The sequence below is a fragment of the Phalacrocorax carbo genome, chromosome 2 (genome assembly GCF_963921805.1).
Source record: "Phalacrocorax carbo chromosome 2, bPhaCar2.1, whole genome shotgun sequence".
Taxonomy (NCBI): domain Eukaryota; kingdom Metazoa; phylum Chordata; class Aves; order Suliformes; family Phalacrocoracidae; genus Phalacrocorax; species Phalacrocorax carbo.
Window position 1 is genome coordinate 98,493,450 of NC_087514.1, and position 18,726 is coordinate 98,512,175.

Here is an 18,726-nt window from a genome sequence, read left to right on the forward strand (position 1 = left end):
TGCTGCAACAAGGTTATGGCTAAGTGACAATTCTGACCGTGACCCCATCCCGAAGTAACTTTCATGCCCGACAGAAAATACTCACAGATTAAATTCTCTATCAGCAAGAACTGGTGCAATTCACTGAAGCCATTGGCATGAGAGCAAAATCTGTTAATTATTAACTTAGATGTTTTAGACATCTGCTCAGCTCTAGGGGATACAGTATAAATAACATCTCATCTCTTCAAGCGGACAGCTGATCCCAAGAACATCTCCAGGGATCTGGCCTGCCTTTTTGTTTTGTTCTTCTGTCCAACACACATTCCACCATCTCTTCGTCCCTTCGAGGCCCAGGTCAGCCAGATTTGGCAATGTTACAGGCATCTTTGAACCCTACTCAGAAGAAACCCTTATCAGTTTTCTTTGTATTACTGTCCCAGTGGCTGTATCCTATGCACACCTGGCAGATAGTTTCTAAATAGGACTTTGACCACTGCACGTTTTGCACTGCAGAATTTGGACTGCCTGGTCCAAAGAGCAAATTCATGTCTGGTGTATTAATTTCACTGGAGTCACCCACAGGGACGAATGTAACCTATTGCTGAGTACACATTCAGGGTCAAACTGACTCCTGCATCACTGCTGACTGTGCTGGAGATAGGCGGGGTGTAATGGGTGGCACTACACACGGTCCTTACCAAACGCTTTGGCGACATCTCCTGGGCAGCTGCATCCTCCATCCTGCATAATGAAAAGACGACAGTTGAGTGGCAGTGAGCTCACCCAAGGACCCGGTAAGCACCAGCTCCCTGCAACCTGCAGCCCCTGCTCAGGAACAGCGTGCCACAAGCTGACTGTGCACCATTGGTATACATCATCTTGGCTGAGTTTTTAGGGAATCCATATTATCCTTGCTATTGCTTTCCTTCTTTAGGCTCTTTTACTCTACCGTATAGTCTACTGATAATACCACTCGTAACAGCAGCAATGCAAATTCCTGACTGCAATTTCCTAAATTCCAGAATCTGGAAAACAAAACCTCCTCTGATGATCTGAATCATTCCCTGCCATTTTAATTAAACGCTGTGTGATGCAGAGGTACCACAAACCCCTACCTTAAACCACCCAAAACATTTAAAATAACTTTCTCAGCAGTTTACAATACATTAAAAGGTCAGAGTGGGAGGGGTGAGGAAATATACCATCAGCTATGTTGGATTTTGATCTGATAATCTCTAAGCAAATTGGGTAATCTAATCTTTGGTAAGTGAAAATGAATCTCTCATCATACTCCTCACTGTTTGCTATTGGGTTTGGTAAAGAAACAACAGCACTTTGAGGTCTTTAGCACTTTAGATCTGTGTGTTTCTGTTTCAGTGCAGAGCAAAGAAGTGGCTGATGAGGGGGTTTTGGTTGAGGGGAGAGACGTTATGTTTGTATGATAGGGCTGTAGAAAGGGAATGGCACATCGCAGAGCTCATCATATGCTACAGTTCTTTAGGTTTTGTAAAGGTCTGAGCATCAGATGAAAGATCCTTCTACTTTACACAGTCATTGTACCAAGAGGGCTCCCCATTCCTTTGATGATCTGGGTCTGTTGCAGACTGCCAACAGCTTTCCTGCTTTTGAAGCTACTCCCCAGACCGTATGGTTACTTCATTTTGTTTCTCCTCCCTGTTGGCAGAAGTGCATGCCTATGTATGACCTGTGGCTGAGCCCAGCCAGACACCCCCACCATCAGCCATTTTAGAGCTGGCTTTTGCGGGCAGCTGGCAGTGGGGCTGAGTGTTAGAACCCCTCTGTGAGCAGAAAAGGATTCAGACACAAACTGAGCAGGTGGATCCGAAAGTGAGTGGCTTTTCAAAGGGCATCCCACTGCAAACAGTGCCTGGTAGAACTTTAAAGGCTTTTATTCCATTTGCTGATAACCTCTAGCACGTTATGCCTTTTGTTGAGCTAGACACTCTTGCTGTCAGCTCCAGAAAGGAGTGCTGGGCTGACAGCTGAATCTCTCTCCTGTTAAGGGCTCTGCTTGTGTAAGTCTTTCCCTCTGACAAGTCTGTCAGAGCCAGGGGGAGGGTGTGAGTGTGTGTGCATGTGTCAGGGGAGGAAGAGCCGAGGTAGAAAGAGGGGTCTAATCTTCAAAGAGTAGTGTCAGGAATTTGCCTGACACTTACTGTCTGAGGCAGACTGGCTATGAATGCTCTCTGGTAGATGGGTTTCAGTCTGTTCTTGTTGTGTGGCTCCGTGTCTCACTTACAATTAACCCAGCAGTGGCAGTAATGGAGGCTTTATGCTTTCAGAAGTACCATGGGGATGGGGGCCTTAGTGTGTAATGGTTAATCATCGGCTTCAAAAACATATCACTTTGAATGTCACCAAATTACAAAATGCTAAGCAGATTAAGAGACTTTCCCAAAAGCTCATGAGTTACCATTTAAGATAAAAGGAACCAATGATGATGATTCACAGCACTTCTTTATCTGTAGATATCTCCACTTACTTCACATAAGCAGGTAAATTTAACAATTCACAGAAAGGGAAACAAAAAGGTGACATACTAAGTAGTTATGCCAGAAGATGCTATATAACAAAGCTGTATGCATTAAACCATTTCATTCCATGTGAAAAGTCAAGCACTCTATTTAAAAAATAAGACTGTTCTGCTGTATGGTTGGGGAAGCTTCCCCTTGCAGTTCATCTTGTCCCAATGGGGGCCTAGCTCTGGACTCAAAATGACTGGTGGAACTGCCGGGCTTCAGTCACAGAGCTTGTTGCAGGCTCACCCTCTAACTCAGAGCCCTGCAGAAATGTATCTATACAAATCCCCTTGTGAATTCAGGAAAACTGGCATTATTCTGAAGTAAGCCTACTAGAAAGGGTGGCTGTGGGGCCTGCAGAGGGCTTGACTTAGAGATAACTGGGTGCTAAGCTGAAGGAGAGGGCAAAACAGCTTTTCAGTCAACAGAATTACTTTAACGTGGCTAAAATGATGTTTTCCCCAGCCTTGCTCTCTGAACAGATAAACCGTATTACAACAACAAAGTTTAACCTGAGGAAAAGAAATAGAGCATGGAAAACCAGTATGAACTGGTTGAATATTTAATATTATATGCAACTTATAGTAAGCTTATAACTATGATTTATACGTTTTAAGCAACCTTTATAATAAACTGTATAACCAGCCCTTCCTACAGTATCAGCAAACAGCTATTTATTATGCAGAAGATCTATAAAGTATGTGAAATATACAGCAGTAGAAACAATACATACGGTGCTTTATTCTGAACTACATATGCTGGGCATATTTCTGTGAGGAAAGTGTCCTGCATGGAGGAAGAGATGGTACAGCAGTAGCTGTGTGAAGAACCCCTTAGTCATCCTTTTCACTGAACGCTTGTGGCCCATCACTCAGACAGGGTGAAGGGGAAAAAGGGACTTCTATCAAATGATAGCCAAATGAGAGAGGACACATGCAAGGCTGCTTTGCATTCCCCACATTGCTGGCTTACTAGAATACGTGACTGCCTCTCTATCCAGCAGAGTAGTTCTCTGACCTACAAGAAAAAGAAACTTTATCTCAAGTAGGGCGTTTCTGAAGGAGCTCTCCTGCTAAACGGCCACTCCCACTGTAACTAACTGCTGCACTTTCTCAAGGCCAATGGATTAGCGAGACTGAAAATTGAGACTATTGGCTCCCAGACAAATATCACGGGACAGAAACAGTGCCTGTATCTTAGAGAGGGTTTCCTCTCTTCTTTCAGTGAGTCATGAAAGATTCATTTCTGAGGTGAGCTTTGAATCTTAAAGACAATTTAGCATGAGGAAAGTAACTGGTGCCATTTCACTTCCCCCTTCTCTGTGTAAGTGGCTCTAGAGAGACACCAGGCGTTCACTTGGGCTATCACATTTGCCTAAAAATTGCCACCTTCTTTGTCAGCATATCAGCTCCAAAAATCATACATGATCACTTCAATAATACAAACATTTAAAATCCCAGTTTGTGCTGCCATCCTAGCAAAGCTCCTGCAGAATGGCTTCAAGTGTGCTGTGTTCTTGCAGCGCCTGTACTGTGCTCAGCACTGTCACTTTCCCATTCCATGAGTAGAACTTCTTTGCCTTCATACATAAGCTGAGCCAACATAACAAGAAAGGGGAGAAATTCTATGAAGGTACTGGACAAGACAGAAGCATATGCAAGAAAGCATCCCAAGGGACTAACCCATATGACACCATCAGTTATACATGAAGATAGCTGGTAGACTTTCAATCTTTTCACATCCTTCCTGCCACTTCCATATCAATATAACAAAAAACTGCTAGACGTATTTTCTCCTGCTGAATTGATGTAGATAGCTGTGGTAAGACCCTGCCTGTAGAGGTCTCCTGTGGCTCAGGCAGAGCGTGCCCCTTCCTGAATCTACATAACAGAGTAGTGAGACATTCTGAGGGATGTCACATATACTTGTTGCCACTAGACCCAATTATATACTTAGGCTTGCTCCCATAAGGTGTTTTTCCCTCAGGAGGATACGTCTCTTTTGTGATACTCTTGCCAGAGCTCTGGCAACGACCATGCAGTCCAGCCTTTTCTCTCCCAACTAAACACACCAATAACTATCTAAATGTTGCAGAATTCAGGCATAATATCCTCACACTTGGTTTAGTCTCCTTAGCTTGGGTGACAGAGTTGCATTGGTGTTAGAGACCCCAGTTACAGCTCAAGCTAATTCTTTCAGCCTAGATGTTGTAGCAGACAGGTATTAAATTTCTTTGCTATACTCCCCCTGTAATGGCTAGGGGGTCGATCACTGTGGGCTCACTGAAGCCAACACGATCTAAGCAGGTCAGGAACTGATCCATCCCCAAAGCAGGAAAGGAGGAATAGTACAGAACCATCTCATTTTTCAGTAGGCCAAATACGCACTCCTTGTTTTCTTGTAAAATCAGGATAATAAAATTCTTCTAAGGGTTGCTAGCAGAAAATGATTATTGCAAAACTAGGATGGGTCTCTGAGCACCACTGCTAGGATGACACCTATAGTTATCCAGCCTTCATAGTAATGAGTCAGTCTTCCATGCTCTATTGCACACATGTTCTGCTGTCTGCTATAGACATAAACATTTGTAATACTGCCCAAGTCATAAAATCACAGGCTGCTTTTTCTTTTTTTCTGCAGAATTCATATAGGAGAGCCACGGAGAGGAGGGAATGCATATGCATTAACAACGAAGAGTAAGAGAGATCCGACTGTAACACATACTTGTTTTCCTGCTCCATTATACCCACAGCTCCAAGAAATACAGTCAAGCCCTTTGCCCACCCACAGTCAGTTTGCTCCCCTCTCCCCTCCTTCCTCAACAACACAACATACCCCCCATTCCTCACATGGATACTAGTCACAACTGGGTCAAACAAATCAAGGCCTTCCAGTGATTCACTTGGCAGTAGATCTAAAATTCAGTGTGTGGTCCCTTCTAGAGCCACAGAGGGAGACTGTTGGCTGTGAGGGTACCTGTGAGCACAGCAAGCTGGCTGATCCCTATGCTTTGCTGATTACCAGCTGCCTCACAGACAGCCTGCAGAGACTGTGTAAGACTGACAGAGTCAGAGGCACACAGACTGGCTGGGTGTGCCTAAGCACACAGGACTTTGGGTGCTGTAGGCTGCCATCTAGCTCAGTCTGAGGCCTTGCTTACAGATTTACTTTTTCTGTGTGAGGTGAATCTGGTCTTGCTGGTAAAGTGGAAACTGCCATTAGCAGGCAATAAAGATACGTGCTCTTTTCTTCTCCACAGGCTTATTATTTCCCCAGAGCTTTGTGAGAACATAAGTGGCTCACGTGCCAGCCTGCTCAACAGAGCCACCTCTGAAACACTCCTGCCCCTGCAGAGAGAGCTCTGTGAGGATGCTATCTGAATCAATCCAGGTACAAGGGCATAGTTGGTCTCATATCGTTTTAACTTCTACTCCCTCTGCAGCCTGCCTGTCCCTCAGTCCCACTTGCTGGGGAAAGACATGTTTACATTTCACTAATTTTTCAGAAATCTTTCATAGGAATTACTGTTTGCTTCAATATGAAAACACTATCAAGCTTCCTATTCTGCTCACATAACAGCTTCCTCCATTCAGGGAGCAGGAAGCAGCTTTCCAAAGACACAAACAGGAGTAAGGTGCCCAAGTCTTTTTAAACATTAGAGGGAGTTGGTTTCTTTACATTTATATCTCCAATGACTACCCCAGGAGCTAGGATAGGGGTCAGCTGGAGATGACAGAAGGGTAGCCTTTAACATGCAGGGTACTGGACTGTTTGATTCTCTTATTCCACAACAATTTGCACAGGGAGAATCTGAGAATAGATGATATTTACTTACAGAGATGATATGTCCTTTCAAGCCATGTGCTGAGTCTGCACACTCAATAACAGCACTTAGCTGTGGATAGCCCACCCCTGTCTTAATCCGAGTGGTACACACAGAACCTAGACAAGGGAATGAGAGGGAAAAAACATAGCCCATTAGGCTGACAGAAAAGATACAGCTTGCTTTCTTTTTCTTGTGGTAAAAATGTGTTTCTATCTGTATTATTTTTCCCTCAAGAAGTCTCTATTGCCAACGTTGGCTTCTCATGGATAAAAGGAGTACACAGGAACTTGAGTTTTGAAATGCTATCACACCACTTCATGGGAGCTGTAATTGACGTGACTAATATCCCCCCTTTCTTCTCCAGGGGCACAATTCTCAGTTTAGGTCTCATCAGTAATGCTTCCCGGCGAGGGAATTACTACATCATGAGAAAGCAAATCTGACTGAGGTGCCTGAAGGGAAGGAGGACAAAAGGACCAGTCACAACTCATCAGACTCAGCAGCAGCATTTAATACCTGAATATTTCTTCCATTAAATATTTCTATCTCTTTTCTACCTATGTTTTATAAAATAATGATCAGGGAAGATCTGTGCTTTTATTTTCTTTTTTGTGGAGATTTTCCACACGGGAGAGAAACCCATCTTTTGCTTAATACTTAAAGCAGAAAAATTTGGTTGATCGCAACAGTTGGGAATATAAGAAAATCAGCATACAGCACTTAAAAAGTGAGATAAGTAATCATCAGAAAGCTGTATAGTGTAATATTACAGGAAATATACTAATTATACCTGATTATTAAACTATATTATTTATACATTTATACATACATGTATATAAAAATGGTACATGTATATATACATATATAAAAATAAAGGTATACACATATATAAAAAACCCACTTCAAATATAGTCCAACATGGTAGCATGGCTATAGATCTTTTGGAATACCTTCTCTATTTTTCTCCTCAAATTACGAGTCAAAATGAGGACTGCTTTTTACCAGTCCAGGTCTTATAATTTACGATACAGACCATAAATGTCTGCAAGATGACAAGAATTTCAAAACAGATTCCAAACCAAATGCAGTGAAATCTGATCCTTTCACCCAGCTGATATCCAGGTATACTCCTGATACCCCTAAAGTAAAAGTTTCCAAAGATCTTTCAAAGAAGCGACAAGGTGAAAACATTGAGAAGTATTTCTGTAAAGTAGGAAGAAAATTAGTTTTAAATTAACCTCCACAATGTATGTACTTATACATGTAATGCTTTGTAATAAATCACTGCCATTTTCCACAGGATGGACCATTAACTGGAAAAGGGCCTCAAGATCTGATCTTCTGTGAGGAACATTCGTTACTTGTGGTTTTGGGTGGTCAACTTGTACAGATCTTTTCAGGAAGATATTCAGAGAGGGCTACACAGCATTTACTCTTAACTATTTCCACTTTGAGGCTACAAACTACAGTATTTCTTCTTTTATATCTGAACTTGCCTGTGACCACACCACCTCTGCTATTTATTCTATTCTTCACGTATTTTGCAGTATTTATTGTTGTCTTCCTGGGCATAACTGCAACCTTTATTACATCATTTGCTCTGCTCAAATTATCCATTCTATTTGAACCATAACTATTTGGCACTGTAGAGTAAACTATCTGCCTGCACTGCCCTGGCTATACTGTCAGTGGCACTTGCGTTAGCCAGTTTAAAATCTAGCCCACGCATGGTGAGCCCAGCTGCAGTCTATGAAGAAGATAGCAAGAGGAAGGAGCACATGAACAAATGCACACAGGAGGGAAAGAAAAAAGGGAAAACAATATGGCAATATATGCCAGACAACAATATTAGGGAAGGGAAGGTAGGAAAAATGTTCTAAGAAGTTTAGGGTCCTCCCATTTATCCAAAGGAAGGTTACCGTGACAGGTAACATGTAAGTGCATTAATGTAAGTATTACAGCTCCCAGACAATAGTAACAGGTAGAAGCAATGTCATCCATACTTCACAATTAATGCCATTTCATCTTTGAAGACATTGACAAGATGGGCAACCTCAGAACACAAATCACAAAGCTATTTAGAAACCTATCTTTCCTTTATAGAAGTGGATACCTAAACACAGTATCCTTTGAGCTGGGATGACTCAGCCTCTTTTCAACAGGCTAGAAAAGTGTTCCTAAACACAGCACGTATTATCACTGATAATGTCAGCAAGTCAGGCAACTCAGTGCTTCCAATAATAGTCATCTTCACAGCCAGGAGATGGAATATGTAACACTTTGCAGTATGAAACACTAGCGCCCTGCCCATGTATTTCTTATATATACTATGTCCAAGGGCACTGTTCCTTTATTGACTTGAGTGGGTCCATGCACCCTAATGGGCATACAAGCAACATTATACACTGGTTCCATCTGGACAACTCCCCCACCAATGTTACTATAAGTCACATTTATTTGACTGGATTTGACTTACCTGGTCCAATACCCACTTTAATAATATCTGCTCCAGAAAGAATAAGTTCTTCAACCATCTCTCCTGTCACCACATTGCCTGCCTAGACAGAAGGAACAATATCACATATATGGGAGATTTCAAGACTACTGCAGTAAAGACTAATGATGATAATGTAGAGCTTTATCCAGAGCTTTTATTACTTGAACTGTTCAGAGTTGGGAAGAATATAGCTCATCATATTGTTCATTGTGCATGCCACAGAGATTACAGAAATCATAAAGGTAGTCTTGATTCAAATGAATTTCATGATTGGTCCAGTAAACCCCAATCCTTAAGATCCCATCAGGATACCTGCTTTGTCTTCAATCCCCCTAATTCTCACCCAGTGGCTCTCAACCACATCACCCTTAACCATAAGGGCTATTCAGTCAAACCTCTTGCTTACACACAGTGCAACTCCTCCATCTCTCCTGCCCTGCCTATCCCTCCTGAACAGCCTACAGCCCTCCATCCCATTTGCCTGCCTCACATTTTGCGAGGATGTTCAGATCTTATCTAAACTCCTGAAAAAAACCTTTTTTCCTTTAGGATTTAGTATTTTGGGTACTGAAAGAGTAAGGAAGGTACTACTCTTGCCATTTTGTACATTGGTGCCAAAATTGCATGTACATTCAGACTATGTAAATAAGGGCATTTATACCATATAGATTCATTTGGTTGTGGTGATGCCAGAGGTGAAAGAAAGGGGTTTGGTTCCCTCTGCATGAATTTTGCAGAAATGTAGAGAGAATGCTGTTTATGGTGAGGTCTTCGTCTTGAAAAGAAGTCCCGAAGTGTTTTGTGTTCTTTACCATATTTTTCCTTGCATTTCCATAGCTTTTTTCCTCCTTTGGCCTTCATCCTCAATACCCTTCTTGAAAGTGATGGCAGCCCTCTCAGTCTTTGTCTTGCTCTCTCAAGTTGCCTTCTTCTGTAGGCCCTCCAAGCCCCTAATCAACTGCTTAGTCTTTACCTGCCTTCACCCCAGACAGAACGTGTATTTCTTGAACCTGAGGAATGAGAACTGTCATAGTGGCACAGGTGAGTTCTCACCAGGGCTTTGCACAATGCTTGCCTTTCCTACAGAAGTATCTTGCCTGACTCACAAGAATTCATTTGCTTGTATTATATTCATAGCTCATAGTCACCCTGTGATCTACTCATGCCTCCAGGAACATTTGTCTTCTCCGATGTTTCCAAACTGGAGCAGAAACTCATGGCACTCCACCTGACATTGTGTTACCTATTTCTACTCTGCAGTTATTGATGTAGAGGCTATCACTTCATTCAGAGCTTCAGCTGGGGGACGTAGAAATATACCATGAGATACAGCTTTTTCTGGCTTATGCATGCCATGAAATCCAGAATATGATGTGGACAAGCAAACCTACATTTCCTGAACCATGGTTTTCTGCAATCTAAATTCAGAAGACCTGACCTAAACTTCACTCTTTCATACATTTGATGGCATCAAAGCATGAAGGGTAGAGCCTGAGAGATATGTTAATGAGGCTTTCACCCATCAGTAGGCTGCTGGAGCCCAGCTCCACATGACCAACAGATCCAGCCCTCCATTGGCCGGCTGAGCAACAAACGGGCTGTGTGGGTGGGCTCTGAGCATGAAGCTGGTGGTAGCAGCCCAATCACTTTAGAAACTGATGTTTCCTCCTAGGAAAGGAAATAAACACAGCTTGCATTAACCGAACTTCCATTTTGGAAGTTTAATTAGAGAAAGTGCCAAATAGGCTGATTTGACACTGAAAAAGCCACAAGAGACAAAACACTGGAGGGTCAGCACGATGGAGTTCATGGCACTACTGTGTGTGGGGATAAGCTTTATTCTCCAGGAGTGTAAATACAGGTCACCGTGTTTTTAAATTAATTCTGCATGTGTTTATTTAAGGTGAAGGTTGTTGCTGATCACACTGATGTGAGTAAGGAGTTGGCTGGCCAGGTGGCCATCCGACACTAAAAGGCAACTGCCTCTCTTTAAGAGTCCCTACAATGACTGTAAGATAGCTGCAAAGAAGGACTGAAGATTTTTGCTTTTTATATGTCCACCTGAAACCACCCTGAGAACATCAGTGTGATGAAATTACTGATGATGTTATTCAGATACAAAGGAGCTTCTTTTTTATTTAATTAATAAAAGAAACTATGAAAAAACAGACTTCTAGCATACACATTGTAATTAGTTTGCAAAACTGGTGCAATGAGTGCAGAAAGCTGCCAGGCTATGTTTATTCGGTTAATCTCAACATTTTGATGCAAGCTCAGTGTGACGAGACAGGCCCTTTTATGTGTCCAAATGTGGATCTGGTGGATCAGCAGCCAGTGCGAGTATAGAGACAAACTTCCTTGCCAGGAGTGCCCCCATTGCAGAAGGCTTTTAGGAAAAAGTTTTTAAGTACCAAGGATTTCAAAAAACATGAACTTTATGAGCTAAAACTTATGCTTTGAGTTACTCTTGTAAACAAACTGGTAACTGATACATTTTAAGACCACGGTTTCCTCTCTGCAAAGGGTCGCACAAGGCAGATGCATACTGAAGTAGCACATCCTGAAATGAGTTGCTATAGCTGTACTAATTGCATTCCCATACTGTGGAGAAACACAGTACAGGAATGTAATCCCATCAGTTAGGCCTCACAATTTCAAAAGGATGTGAAGGTGCCTGAATGTGTCCAGAGGAGGGCAACAAAGCTGCTGACCGGGCTGGAAGGCATGCCCTAGGAAGAGTAGCTGAGGACACTGGGTTTGTCTAGCTTGGAGAGAAGGAGGCTGAGGGGCAACCTCATTGCTCTCTCCAGTTTCCTGAGGCGGGGACGTAGAGAGGGAGGTGCTGAGCTCTTCTCCCTGGGATTCAGTGCCAGGACACGTGCGAATGGCTCGAAGCTGCATCCCCCAGGGGAGGTTCAGACTTGACATGAGGAAACATTTCTTTACCAAGACAGTGCTCAAACCCAGAACAGACTTCCTAGAGAGGTGATTGATGTCCTTTTGAAAAGGTTTACATCCTTTTGAAATTGTGAGGCTCAGGACTGCACACAGTACTCAAGGTGAGGGGGCACCAACACTGAATACAGTGGGATAATCACCCCTTTTTACTGGCTGGTTATGCTGTGTTTGATGCACCCCAAGATGTGGTTTGCCCTCCTGGCTGCCAGGGCACACCGCTGACTTGTATTGAGCCTGCTGTCAATGAGCACACCAAGGTCCCTTTCTGCAGGGCTGCTCTCCAGCCACTCCTCTGCTAATTTATACTTGTGCCCAGCATTACTCCATCCCAGACGCAGAATCTGGCATCTGGTTTTGTTCAATTTCATGCCATTGATGATTGCCCAATGCTTCAAACTCTCTAGATCCCTCTGCAAGGCCTCTTGTCCCTCAAGAGAGTCAGCAGCAGCTCCCAGTTTAGTAACATCAGCAAATTTGCTAATGGTGCATTCAACTCCTGCCTTCAGATCATTGATAAAAACACCGAACAGAACTGGCCCTAGAATTGAGCCCTGAGGAACACCACTGGTGACTGGTCTCCGGCCAGATGTAGTCCCATTCACTGCAACCCTTTAAGCTCTGTCCTTCAGCCAGTTCTTGACCCAGCGCACAGTTGTACCTGCTCATCCCACAGTTGGACAACTTGTCCAGAAGGATGCTGTGAGGGACAGTATCAAAAGCCTTACTAAAATCCAGAAAACTACATCTGCCGCCTTCCCTTCACCCACTCCTCAGGTGAGCTTATCGCAGATGGATATTAAATTAAACAGGACTTTCCCTTTGTGAACCCATGTTGACTATGCCTGAATGTTGCATTGTTCTTTATGTGTCTTTCAAGAGCACCCAGTTTGATCTGCTCCACAGTTCTTGGAGCTATTGAGGTCAGATTAACAGGTCTGTAGTTTCCCAGGTCTTCCCTCATGCTCTTCTTGCAAACTAGAATAATGTTGGCTAGCTTTCTGTCAGCAGGGACCTCCCCAGACTCCCAGGACCTTTTGTAGGTAACTGAGAGGCGTCCTGCTGTAACACCCACTAGCTTCTTCAGTACTCTGGGATGAATCCCATCAGGCCCATCATTCCATCAGATGTTTGTAAATGAAGTATGGTTTGGATTGCAGCTCTGTGGCTTGTCTCATGTATATGGCATGTTCCTAACTAGAAAAACTGCACAAAATAAACCTGCATGAAACACAAGTCCAGTTACCCACATCACCCATTTTGCATTTGTACTGAGATGGGCTATTCATTTGTAGAGATCTGAATATAGGATCTAGAGGTGTTCAGAATACTTCCTATGTAATGATATTCCAGGACTTAGCAAGTGTCTCTAGCAGTACTGATATGGGCAGAGCAGGAAGCAAATCCTAAAATCCTTACCTAATGTTTTCTTCGTTTTTATTGAAACAAAGCTCCTGCTGAAGTCAACAGGAACTACTCAGGGAATGTTGGGCAAGGCCTGTTCTCCACTTACTGATTTTTGGCTCCTATTTCACCATTTATTTTTAATGAATTTTACTTTCCCCTTTTATTATCCTGAAACAGCTGACAAGCCACCACCTGAGGCACTTATAAAAACAGTGATACTGTTAGGCAGCAATTTGTGGTCTATGACACAGGACCACTTAACTTTGCTCAAAACTGCATGATATTGATTAAAAATAAAATAAAATAGAGCAGCCAGGAAATAAAGAATATATAATAGGTACAGTGTTTCCAGCTAAGTGCTGCTTCCTTTGTGCTCACTGGTAATTTGTTATACTAAGTGTTGTACACTCCAAGGTGGGGTGACGGAGAGCATGCTGCTTACACCATTAAGGAAGCAGTTTACATCTAGAAGGCAGATGACTACCTGTGCAGTATGACACACAGCACATTATGACTTGGTGAAATACTGGAATACATGTAACAGATTCCTAAACAGGAATGAACAGGTATTAAAGTCAGTGGCTCCATGAGATTTGGGATCAAATATGTATTTAACTTGAACAGCAATGTCTTCTTATTAGCAGATCATAGTGGGTTGTCAAACTGTCTCTTCAGAAATGCTAACCAGACGTTTAATGTTAAGTTACTGCTAGAGAATGTTGGAACTGCATATGTTGATTCAAAAAGGCTCATCCTAGCAGGGAAAAGCACTTATGTCCCCAGCATACATTTTTTCCTGGAATGCATGTACACACATCAGTGGCTTCTGTCTTTCTGAATTTGCAGATCCTTAACAAATTTTCAGGGAAGACATGGAGCTCTACATAGCAGGCTTCAACCTGCCAATGACAGGCTTGCTTCTTTCAGGTACCTTTTGCAGACCTCAGAGCACAAGAAAAAAAAACCCACTGTGAGAGAGGCACAGCTATCTCTATGTGAAGAGACCCTAGTATCACAGCTGAAGAGCACAGAAACCTGTTTTCTCCCATCCAGTTTAACTCTGCTTCCACTGAAACCAGTGCTTGCTTTACCATTGATTCCAGTATGATAGCTGAATAGAGGCAAAAGGGCTTTTGAAAGCACCTGTAAGGTAAAGCCAGAATACTTCAACTAAAAAAAATCTGAAAAGGTGAATATAGAAAGACTGAGACCATAGAGATGAAACTCCCTTAAAATTAACTAAGACTATAAAGCAAGTAAAGTAATTGCAACTTGTACAAAAAAGCCTCTACAGACAATACATTTTGTAGTGTATTTGGGCAAGTAGTCAGGGAACATAGTAATTGGTGAAATTATTGGATTAGAGAAAACCATGCTCATCTTATTGACGAGCCTGTGTACCAATGCATTTCTAACCTGCTGCAGAACTGACTTTCTTGAAAGAGAGATAGCCCAGTAATTACCTTACAGCTTATCTAACTTTGCTACCCCTGGCAGTAAAATAACAGCATCAGTAACAACTGAAAGGCACATAGACTACCGTGCTTTCAGTGTGGTCAGTTATTAGGGGCTACAACAAATTACCCCAGCTGTGGACCTTACACACTCAGGGCGACATTCAGCTGTACCATCACTCAGTCTGAGGTTTCACATGAGCATCACCCTAGCTCATTCCAGCAGTATCCAGGATGACTGAACTGCGGGTCAGTCCTGAGGGAAATCCTGGCCTCAGAAAAGTCAAAGGGAGTTTCACTACTGACTTTAATGGGATCAAGATTTCACCTAACAGGATTATAAAGGCTACAGCTTCTCTGACAGAGATACAAAATTAGTGAACACAGTAGGGCAGTGCCTCTGAATTTCAGTCAGGCATTTGATACTGTGCCTCATAAAAGCCTGCTATAAATATCAACTCACACTGACTAAGACAGGAACACTGCTGCACTGATTGAAAGCTGCTGGCAAATGGCAATGGATCAAGCTGGGGAGAAGTGTCTGTGGCAACAGTTCTCAAACTTTCTTCTTGTATCCTAGAGGAAAGCACAGTCTGTGCCTCCATACTATCAGGAACACTGCCAAAGGACACTTCCCACCCACCAAAGCAAGGGGTGCTTTACCATAAGATGGAGAGATGATGCCCTTTATGAGGCTGACCCATACCAGGTGGGTGTTTGCACTCAGTATTGTGACTGACCCATGACAACCTCAGCAGCATTGCTGTCTCCTGCCCGGGGATCATAGCTGGCCCCTGCTCCGAGACCCCAGCCCTGGTGGACACGCCATGACTGGACTGACTCTGCTGCATGTTCCAGAGATAAACTGGGAGCAGTCTGCATGGCTTTCTCTGACTGAATTCTGCCTCCATAAAGACCCTGAGAAGTTCTGCTAGTAACTCCAAGGGGAGCAACAGTTTCTGGCCTGTGCTGCTTGACCTCTGCTCCTGCTTTGTGATTCCATTTGCCTCCCTCTCTGGCCCACATCTTGTGGGTGCTACTGCATCTGCAAGTATGCTCCTGCCCCAACCTTTCCCTTCCTGTCACAGCCTCTGCTCCCCTCCCCCTAGGATTTCTTCTGTATAATGAACAGAGAATGCTACGAAAAGAAAAATTCCATCTAAAAACTTGGCAAAGCTTGCTGGCAAAGATATCTCAGCTTGCTAAACAGACTTCCAGTGAAATGGAAGAACCCTAACAGCTACAATTACACTAATATATAAGGCCTACGTTTACTGTAATATAAAGATTCTGACTCTCCATCATGAACATCAACTGAAGTTTTGCTTTAATTTCAGTGAGTAGGCACAACCCAAGCACATGATGCTGTGTGTGGACCCCACCACTGGACCATTACTCTTGATTCTGGGGGGCAGTGCTGCATTTGTGAGACACTCAGGAGACGTGAATACTGCTTCTTCCTCCATCCTCAATCTAATGAGTGATTTAAGGCAAGTCATGTTGTACCTTTGTACCCCTGTTTGTCTGCCTTATCCTTTGTGTTCCATGGAGAAATTGATCTTCTTTGTAAATTAATATGAAAGGCAGGAATGAAAAGAGCTTGTGTCACAGCCAGGCAGAAGAAAACAGGGTAATGTGATTATAAAAGCCAGTATTTAAAACAGCAAAAACATATATTTGAAAGGTCATTACACAAGAGACATCTTCCATCTGCACTGGAATATCAGCTTCAGAGAGTACTACGTTAACCACAGTTGCTTTGCACATCACCTTTCAACCTCAGACCTGAACCCATGACATGGCCCCTGGGAACATACATTCCCTGAGACCCAGGGTTGGGTTACTGTTATGTACTGCACTGCAGCTGACTGTGGAATGAATGGTCATGCTGAGGAAAGCAAACAAGACAGCCTGCAAGGTCCTGGAGATCACTTTCAGCTATGAGAAAGCGTCTTTATTTTTATGCCTTCTATTTAACTGCTAACCCTTTTGTTTGAAAGCCACAACAGCAGAGAGCATGCTGCAGGCATAGCACAGAGACATCAAAGCAGACAGAACAGGTAGCAGCAGGACATGTCTTCCGGAGTATCATAAAAAGGAGCCTTGACGGGCTCCTGCATTTCAGCCAGGAATAGCTTCAAAAGGCCATTTTGGCACAGAGTGTAAAGTAAACTCATTTGGAAGTAGGGTAGAGGTGTGTGTCCCTGGTTGAATCAGAGACTTTCAGGGACTGCACAGACTCTGGAGGCTTTGGAAAACAGAAGGTTTCTGAACACCCCAAGTTTGTTAGCACGCTTTTAGGAAAGGAGATTATCCATGTGCAGCAGATTAAAAACATGAGCCATACTAAACTGTGTACACACGACAGAGCTACAATCAGAGCAGGTAACTGAACAGGTCAGGACTGTGTATGCACTCAAGCAGGTGGTGCTGTGAGGACAATGAGACCTGAAATAACAATAACCTTAGTCACAGAAGCAGAGAAACTAAGCAGTGGCTTAACAGACGTGGGAGGTGGATGAGACTGGCTTAAGGACCTTGAACTAAACTCTGGGCTTGATACCTGACTTTGACATTGACCTCCTGTGCCTTCTGGGCAATTAATCTTGGTTGAGTTCCCTCCTCAGTCAGCAAAGTCAGCAGTCTGTGGGGAGTTGGAGGAGGGGATGACACACAATTTTCTTTCCACTCCTGATAGGGAAGACTTTTTTTTTTTAAACTATGTGGTTTAAGCTTCCTCCCACAATTCTTTGAGCCAAAAACACTGGAGTAATCGCATCACTAGGGACAATACTTCAGATCCAAAAGCAAGGAAACAGCTTCTTCCCTCACTGCAGTGAACATGCAGCAGGAAGCTCAAAAAGCCCACATCTATCATTTCATACTTCCAAAAGCTCTCCCCAAAGCCATGGGAAATATGGCCACACCAAAAAGGTTCCCATGTCTGCTGGTAGCTGTTGAAAGATGCCTATTCATTAGCCTACGGTAACCCAGCACACCACAGGCATTCCAGCTTACTTCCATTTTCCAATGCCCCCATCATTCAGAAGCAAGAAAAACTGCCTTCCTCCAACATGGGAGGAAGAAATGTAGTCTCCCCTGAGCTCTTGAAAGCACAGTTCCCTACTGAACCAAGTCATAGTGCACATTTATGACCATTTTTAGTTCACATTTACTTTACATGTGTGACGCTTTTGTCCAGCATGAAAAAGTGAGAAAGTGTTGCCTAAGCACGTGATTTTTTGCTGCACTGGCTTGAAGAAAGGCTGGTAGCCTCATTAAGAATCTGCTGCTTGTTTAAGAATTTCTGCTATTCTCATGGAAACAAATTCAGACCCATTTCTTCAAGGGCCCTGGGAAACAACCAGGAGCAGTAGCACTCTGCTGCAAGGAGTCCCATATCGATGCAAACACCCTACTCTTAATGCAAAAGGGCTGGAGAAAGCATGACATTAGTGCTCTGAGAAGGAATAGTAACATCACAGAAGGCACATGAAAAGCCCCCGATGACCCCGTTCACAATGGCACAACACCCCTATAACTCTTTTCATTGGCAAGGATTAGTCTACATTCAGCTGTCTTCACAGTGATCTAATAGACAAAACCAGCCACTGGCCTCAACTGGCCAGAAACATTGGCACATTCCCACAGCAACCCTCAGCTTGGAATCACAAAAAAAACCCTACACACTTGATGATTAAAGGTCACATCTGGTGTGGGAAGGAGGATGTGAGCAGGAAAAACATTGGATCCACCCAGCCTGCCATGCCAACATCAAACTGCTGTATCAGAGCATACATTGAACAATCCCACAGAAATTATCAGCAATGGAAGACTGACAACACCAACATGTTATTAAACAGTTGTCATTTGGCTCCGAGTAAACATCTTGCTGAATTGAAAGGGTAAATGAATAGAGTTGCCCTCTATATTCTCAGACGGGTATCTGTCCACATACATTTGTCTAGAAGACAAGAGGTTTGAGTCAGACTCCTTTTTTCTTTCTTTTTTTCTCTCTTTTTCTCTTTCTCTCTTTCTTTCCCTGTTTTAAATGAGGACTCAGAA

General features: G+C 43.1%; 1 protein-coding gene across 1 annotated transcript in view; it reads right to left on the reverse strand.

The window, feature by feature from the left end:
- Positions 1–18,726, reverse strand: part of GMPR (guanosine monophosphate reductase) — a 47,238-nt gene that overhangs the window by 20,731 nt on the left and 7,781 nt on the right. The window contains exons 5-7 of the mRNA XM_064443639.1: positions 8,825–8,906; positions 6,358–6,464; positions 681–723 (exon numbers count right to left, since the gene is read on the reverse strand). Coding sequence (XP_064299709.1) covers positions 681–723; positions 6,358–6,464; positions 8,825–8,906 — 232 coding nt within the window. The remainder of the gene's footprint in view (positions 1–680; positions 724–6,357; positions 6,465–8,824; positions 8,907–18,726) is intronic.